At 51.1% G+C, this 7,480-nt stretch overlaps 1 protein-coding gene across 2 annotated transcripts; it reads right to left on the reverse strand.

The window, feature by feature from the left end:
- Window positions 1-3,245: 3,245 nt before the first annotated feature.
- GPR84 (G protein-coupled receptor 84) lies at window positions 3,246-5,180 on the reverse strand. 2 transcript variants are annotated; one of them, XM_032493841.1, is made up of 2 exons: window positions 5,100-5,180; window positions 3,246-4,664 (listed from the first exon to the last, which is right to left on the reverse strand). In XM_032493841.1, exon 2 carries the CDS (start codon window positions 4,654-4,656, stop codon window positions 3,463-3,465), a length of 1,194 nt encoding a protein of 397 aa, XP_032349732.1. In that variant the 5' UTR covers window positions 4,657-4,664; window positions 5,100-5,180; the 3' UTR covers window positions 3,246-3,462. The 2 variants fall into 2 exon arrangements, with proteins under 2 accessions (XP_032349732.1, XP_014412902.1); XM_014557416.2 differs by having other exon boundaries at window positions 3,270-4,664; window positions 5,085-5,178.
- Window positions 5,181-7,480: the final 2,300 nt, after the last annotated feature.

Here is a 7,480-nt window from a genome sequence, read left to right on the forward strand (position 1 = left end):
GCCCCTCTCTCTCCTCTCTGTTGCGCTTTCCTCTACGTCTTTGCTCCTGCAAGTCTCTCCCTTTTCAGAGCCATTGTCTGAAGAGGAAATTTTCGTTTCATTCAGTCTGGGTAGAGAGGGTTGGAAAGAAAAGTCTCTGTCAGTGCCCAGATCTCCGCGCTTCTGCCCATTTGCCCCCTCAAACGAGCCCTTTCTTTTCAGTCTCTCCCTTCTTCTCCTCACACCCCTCTTTCCCTCAGTCTTCTTTTCTCCTCAGGTTAGATTTTTCTCTGTCTCCCCCTCAGTTTCCCCTTCGCTCTTCAGCTCAGGATCCTCTCTCCCTCTCCAATCTCCTTTTCTCTCCCTGCCCTACCCTACCCCATCCGTCAGATTCCTCTGTTCTTATTTACCCCTTCTGGCCCCCTTGTATGCTTCAGTTCCCACCACCACCACACCCCATTTTCCCCTCCCGGTGGATGAAAGAGAAGGGAGGAGAGGGCTTGAGGAACAGGTAGAGCGAGTGCAGTTCCTTGAGGGGAGGGGGAGCAAGGGGTGAAAAAGTAGGGGAGAGGGAGACGGATGCGGTGCAGGGGGAGGGGCATCCTCACTCCCCAGCTGCGCCCCCCTCTCCCCGCCGCCCCCGAGCCATAAATCAGGGTCAAGGCGGTTTGGCCAATGGCAGAGTGACTCGTAAATCGGCCTGTCAAGCTCAGCCAATGAGAGGCGGCGTTAAATCAAGTCCTGTCAGCGCTTGGCCAATGAAAGGCCCTGGGCTGACCATAAATCTGCCTGTAAGCGACAGCGATAGAGAGCGAGCGTGCGGACGAGCTAGAGCCGCCAGGGCGGGGGACCGGGGAGGGCGCGCGGGGAGCGCGGGCGGGGGGCAGAAGGGAGAGAACGAGCTCAGGAGGAAAAAGGCGATAACGGAGGTACAAGCGACGAAGACAGCCTACAGGAGAGACGGACAGATGGAGAGAGACAAAGAGGAGCCTTGAGAGATAGCGTCAGAAAGTCAGCGATAGAGCTGGGGCTCGGGAGAGAAACTGACAGAGATAAAGAGAAAAGAGAGACAGACACCGACACGCTCGGGAGGGCCCCCGTGATGCGCTTCCCCAAGACCAACGCATACACTTCCCCGAGACACGCGTGAGCTCGGCACCACGAGAGACCGCGTGCGCGGGCACACAGTCGCCAGGCACACTCGCAAGAGGGAGAAAGCCTGAGAGAGAATTTGCCTCTTTTCCCTCACTCAGAGGCTATCGAGACTGAGGGGAGGGAGGGGCGGGCGGGGGGCTGAGATAGGTGCGTGGACTGTGAAGGGTGAGAGAGGATGTTGTTGCTTACTTGCTAAGATCTGTCCCCTCTGATCTCAGACTCCAGGGTTTCCTCCTGTGTCCTCTGAGTCATGTTTTCCAGTGACTGATAATCGGGAAGTCCCTCCTGAGGTCTAACCTCAATCCCTATTGCTGCTCCTTTCTACTTGCCAAAGCTTTTGAACTGCCTTCAAGGAATATGAAAAGTGAAGCCTTTTACAACCCTTCAGAGAACTCTCAACTTTCAGAATCTTAGAAGGTCTGAGCAAGAAGGATTTTTAGGAATCATCTGGTCACTTGATTCTACTTGCAGAAAGGCTGTGGTCCTGTAATACTTAGACATGTGAACTGGTACTAAAGTTAGACTCTTGGCCCTCAGATCACAATCATACCACTTACTAGCCCTTTGGCTTTGGACAAATTGCTTACCCAATTTGTGCTTCAATTTTTTTCATTTGTAGGAAAGAGATTATAATAGATACGGTAAATTTTGTGAGGATTACACAAAACAATATGTTTACAGGATTTAGGATAGCATTGAGCTCATGCTAAAAGTGCACCCCACCTCTGTTTTTGTACAGATGGGAAAACCTGAGGCCCAGAATGGTCCAGGGTCCTGCCCAAATTCACAGAACTAATCAGAGAGGCCTTGACTGAAGCCCTGGTCTCTACACTCCCAGACTGATGTTCTTTATTGGTCCTCCTCTTCACCCCACCTGTCTGAGCCCCTGGCTCCATCACCTGACCTTGACTCAGTACAGGCTGTTGTGGTTTTTGTGGGAGGAGGACACTCAGAAGCACACATTCTGCATTAGGAGGCAGGATTCCCAGGCCCTGAAATGTGAGGGTATCAATCTGTTCACCCCAACTAGAGTTCTTTCTCCCTTCATCTTAATCTCTTTGGACTGCACTTTGTTCTCTCAAACCATGGACTTGGGGGCTGGGAGGGGACAGCATGCACCCAGAGCAGCATCACCATCAACAGGACTCTCAGCATTCTGTTCCCAGTGCCCATCTTGCTCCCCCCACCCCAGCCAAGTAGACAACAAATGTCTTGTGAATAATAAGTGTCTTATTCTTCACTTTTCTTCCTAAGCTTTAGGGATGAGGGAGGGATGCAGATCCCTGGGTCTCTACCCATGCTGGCCAGGAGAGGGGTGGTATCTCTGGACTCTCAGCCTTGCTGACACCTTTCGTCCTCAACAGGGAAGCCAGAAAGGAAGCACAGAGAACTAGCGTCACCTGGTGGCCACAGGTGCTTTAAATTCGCGCTTGTGCATGCACAGGCACATGCACGCACAGGCACACGCATACGGGAAACAGGATGTCGGTCATGCTGAAGGAAGGGAATGATATGATCTCCCCTCAGCCTGGCCCCTGAGCCTCTTAACTAGAGTCTCTGTTCTGCTTTCATAACCCAGGATGACAAGGGCAAGTCTAGGGGAAGCGAGAGACCAGAGCCCAGGTGAATTAGCTCCAATCAGCTTGCTCCTGCTAGGCAGCTAGAGTCCTGCGTAGAACATCTGCTATTGCCTCAGTGAAGCTCAGTTCCATCTCACAGAGCAAGGAGTCCTCTTCCATGACCGTTCTCTTAAGATAGGGCCAGGGCCGGTGGGTGGGGTGGGGGTGGGGGTGCATTCACTGGAGTGGCCATCAAAGCTGGATTACAAAACTTTTTGCGCTGGAGAAACTTGTTCGTGGAGATTGGGAATCCTGGCAGCAGTGGTTAGAGGCAGGGGCCATTTCTAGGTAGTTAAACAGAAAGTTGGGCTAATCCTCTTAAATCAGCTCACATTTTTATACCTGGAAACTCCTCAGCTGATGACCATGTCCCAGGCCGCCTGCTTCCTGCCCCTGCTCTAACCTAGGTCCTCCAAATCTTTAACTATTAAGTTCCAGCAGCAAACCAATTGCTGGCCTATTTCCTTCTTCCCCACAAATCACACCTGAGCATGAAAAGGACGGGATTCATTTATTAATAATTAATAATGCACCTGGTGCAGCCTAGGGTTTAAATGTCGAGCAAGGGATGGAGGGGCCTGGTTTGGGGGTTGGGGAGAGGTTGTCTATGAAAATTCCCACAAGTCTTACTTTCGTCTATTTCCATACCAGTCGGTTCCTTTAGTTCTGGAGGAGACAGTCCCAGATTCTGGTGACTGGGGATACGGTTCTAGTAGAACCTACGGAAACTCTGGGGCCCTTGTTTTAGGAGGGAGCTATAGGCCTGGCGGAACTGGCGGTTCATGGCTGCATAGAGCACAGGGTTGATGCAACCATTGAGCCAGGTGAGGTTGGCAGCAAGCATGTGGACAACCCGGGGAGCCCGGACCCTGGCATCCAGGATGTTGAGCAGCAGGAAAGGGATGTAGCTTAGGGCAAAGCAGAGGAACACAGCAAAACACATCCGTGTCACCTTCCCAAACTCTGACGGAGAGTCCTGAGCTCTCTGGGCTCCTTTGGTTGGCCTGGCCTTGGCAGGCGCTGCCGGAGGGATTGTCTCTGCCATCTGCTTAGCTGCCTTGCTGTTGCTCTGGTCCCCCACTTCTGATGAGTCTCCTTCCAGGGTCTGGGAGGTGGTGGCAGCACTAGCTGGCTCAGACGAAATCCTCTCGCTGGGCTCTCCTGATGCCAACCCGCTGTCCAGCTCCTGGAATCGACCAGGCACGGCCTCATCTGTCCCAGCTACATGGTTGGAGCGGATGCTCGCCTGGCGCAGCTTGTACTGATCCAGCGCCTGCGCTGCTCGCTTCACCTGGCGGTGGATGAGGCAATAGAAGATGCCGACACTGCTGAGCCCAACCACAAAGTAGATGCCCATGAGGATGGTGGTGTAGGGCCGGCCACGTATGCGATCAAAGCTACAGGTGCAGACTACAGGCACCAAGATATAGACAGGCCAGAGGGGAGCAAAGCTGGCCACACCCACCACCCAGGTGCTCACCAGTGCCAGCACTATGCCCTTGGCACTGAAAACCTGGGGAAAGAGCTTTGGGTGGGCAATAAGGAGGTAGCGTCCCAGGGCGATGAGGCAGAGGGTGAGGATGGAGACGGAGTTGGATGTGAAAAGGAGGAGCCCAAAGATCCTGCAGAAGGTGGCACCGGTGCGCCAGTGCAGGTGGAGGTAGGTGTCCACAGAGAAGGGCTGGAGAAGGGTGCAGTAGAGCAGATCGGCCACTGTGAGGTTGGCGATGAGCAGGTTGAAGCGTGTGCGGAGCTTGGGCTGGATTACCAAGGCCAGGAGGGTGAGCACATTGCCCACAGTGCCCGTCACAGCCACCACCACTCCCCAGGTAACTGCCACGTAACGATAGCCCAGCACGGACTCATGGTAGCAGGAGAAGTTGGCATCAGAAGTGTTCCACATGACGGAGGCTAGAAGGGGTGGGGGATAGAAGAGGAAGAGGGAGTCAGAACCTAACCTTGAACGGGAACTGCTCCGGGAGTTCACTAGCCTCTGGAGCCTTTCCCAGGCCTCTTCATCACAGGATCCCTAACCCCTTCCTTCCCCATTCTCAAAGATTTTCCCAAATTTTTATCTAACTCTTAGTTTCTGTCTACTCCATACTCCAGGCCTTCTCAATATCCATCCAGATCCTCTCAGTAATACCAGCACCCTCTGTCCTTTCTAATTCCTTCCTTGTCCCTTAAGACCACCCAGGAGTTCCCTCTCCTCTGTAGTCAGGATGCTGCCCTGACTCTGCCCCGCTCTGCCACACACACATCCAGGCCTCAGTTTTTTCTGTTTTTACCACCTGGGAGATGAGGAGTCAGGGAATGTAAAAGTACACCCACCACAAAAGTAGTCACCCAAGTCTCCCAGTCTTCAAATCTCTCTCCAGAAGTCCACCGCGCCCAAGAGCAGTTCTTTCTGGTGGGCAGCCAGGCTTCAGACAAGGAGGTGCTCTGCTCTCATGTCTCCTATTATATTGGACAGAAATAATACGAAACTCCCCAGTTACTCAACCTCAGCTACTTCCTCCCTTGCCTCTGTTCTATTTATCTAGATTTTAGCTAGCGAAATCTGGGCTTCCCTGTTGAAATTTCCCTACTACTTACCTCAGAGGTGGCTCACTCCTTCCTTTCTCCTTCCTGAAACCCAAGCTCTGTTTCCTTCCTCTATTTGCCTGGCAGAACACCTATAAGATCATGGTCGAGAATTGTAGGGACACAGAGACAGAGAACATCAGAATATCTGGGCCACTTCTTAAGGGGCCAAAGGACGAGACCAAGTTCCAGGTGTGACTCTAGGCACCCCAGAAGCCTTGCGTTTGTTTTGGGAGAACCCTGCCTTCTGTCTGTCCAGAACTTGGAGATGGTTCACATCTGAGAAGAGGAATCAGATGAAGAAAGGTGGGAAATGAAACAGCTAGGATTCTGACTTTCTGTCCCCACAGGGAATCAGGCTCCCGTTTAATCATTGATTTGTTCATCCATTCACTCACCAAAAATAAGAATTGAGTGCCTACTATGTGTCAGACTCTGAGCTAGACCCTGGGGATACAAGAAGGTATGGTATGTGGGCTTGTGCACAGTCTAGCAGAGGAGACAGATAGGCAAATACATAAATGCCTAATTGGTTCTCCAAACCAGGGGTGGGCAAATCTTGGCCTTTGGGTCAGATCTGCCTCACCCTCTGTCATTGTATGGGCCGTGAGCCAAGAATGTTTTCCTTCATTTAAAAATGGTTACATTTTGTTTATTATAATTTTTTTCATATGTTTATTTTATTTTAATTTATTATTATTTTTTCCCTTAAGGGAGGCACTGGGGATTCAGCCCAGGACCTTGTGCACGCCAAGCACATGCTCTGCCACTGAGCTGTACCCACACCTTAAATGGTCGTGTAAGTACCTACATGATACCCTCAATTTTGCCTCTTGGTCAGTACAACCTAAAATACTTACTATCTGGCCCTTTAAGAACAAGTTTGCTGACTCTTGCTGTAGAGTATATCGGAGTATGTAGGGAGAAGGAGCGAACTGCCTACAAGGGGGTCAGGAAAGGGTTCACAGAGATACCTGAACTGGATTTTGAATGATGAACAGGAGTTTTTGGAGGAGACACGTAGAAGGACAAGCGGGACAAAGGGAACAAGACCCACAGAGGTGATGGGGAGATTAACACTCAGCTAGCTGTGAGTAAGGAGTGAAAGCATGCAGGCCAGAAGGGAGAGAGCAGTAAAGAGGCACTAGTTCAGACGAGGGGTGGGCAGGGCCTGAGTCAGGGCCAGGGGCGGCTTCATGAGCACCTGAGCCTGTAATTGCACAGGGCCTCGCACTAAGAAGGGTCTTGTGCTTGGTTTAATACTAGGCTGTCAGCCCTGAGATCCTTTTTGAACATAGGGCCCTGCTTTTTCATTTTGTGCTGGGCCCCACAGATGATGTAGCCGGCTCTGGTTAGGGCAGTAGTTGTGGGAACAGAGAACAACGATCAGGATGCATAGGTCGTTAAGAGTTCAAATAGGAGTGATTTAATGACTTACTGGATGAAGGGTTAGGAGAAGGGGAGACTAGACTGATGCCATTTTCCAGGTAGATGGCAGTTCTCTTAATCAATGAGATGGGGGGGAGGATATAGCTCAGTGGTCGAGTGTGTGCCTAGTATGCATGAGGTCAGGGGTTCAATCCCCAGTACCGCCATTTAAAAAAATAAATAAATAGACCTAATTATCTCCCCACTCCAAAAAATAATTTTAAAAAATTTAGAGATCAGAAATGTGGGATGCAGAGCAGGCTTAGGGAATGGGTAAATCACAACTCAGTTTTACACCAGGTTTGAGGTGCCAGTGGGACATGCTAATATCTCAGCCCCTTTAACCCCAATTTCTTCCAGCCCCCCTCTCTCTTCCCACATGTGACCCTAGTTTCTGCTTTTCTCTGTCTACTCTCCTATCCGGCCACTCCAGTCTCTCAGACCTCTAGATCTGCAGTCTCTGCTTTTTTTTTTAGCTAAATCGACCTGGGTTAAAAAAAGGGGGAAACAAAACAAAAAACCACACACACACACACACACACACAACCCCTAAACTGCTTGTTGGCTTCATTTCTGAACCTACAGCAAACTCCCACCCCCAACTTCATCACTGACTAACCCAGGAGGCCCATATTCCCCCCTCCTTCCTCTTTAACAGTCCTCATTCCACCTTCCCTCCCCCTTTCTTCTGCAAGACTGGGAAGTGGGTAGAGAGG

This window comes from Camelus ferus, chromosome 12 (genome assembly GCF_009834535.1).
Source record: "Camelus ferus isolate YT-003-E chromosome 12, BCGSAC_Cfer_1.0, whole genome shotgun sequence".
Taxonomy (NCBI): Eukaryota; Metazoa; Chordata; class Mammalia; order Artiodactyla; family Camelidae; genus Camelus; species Camelus ferus.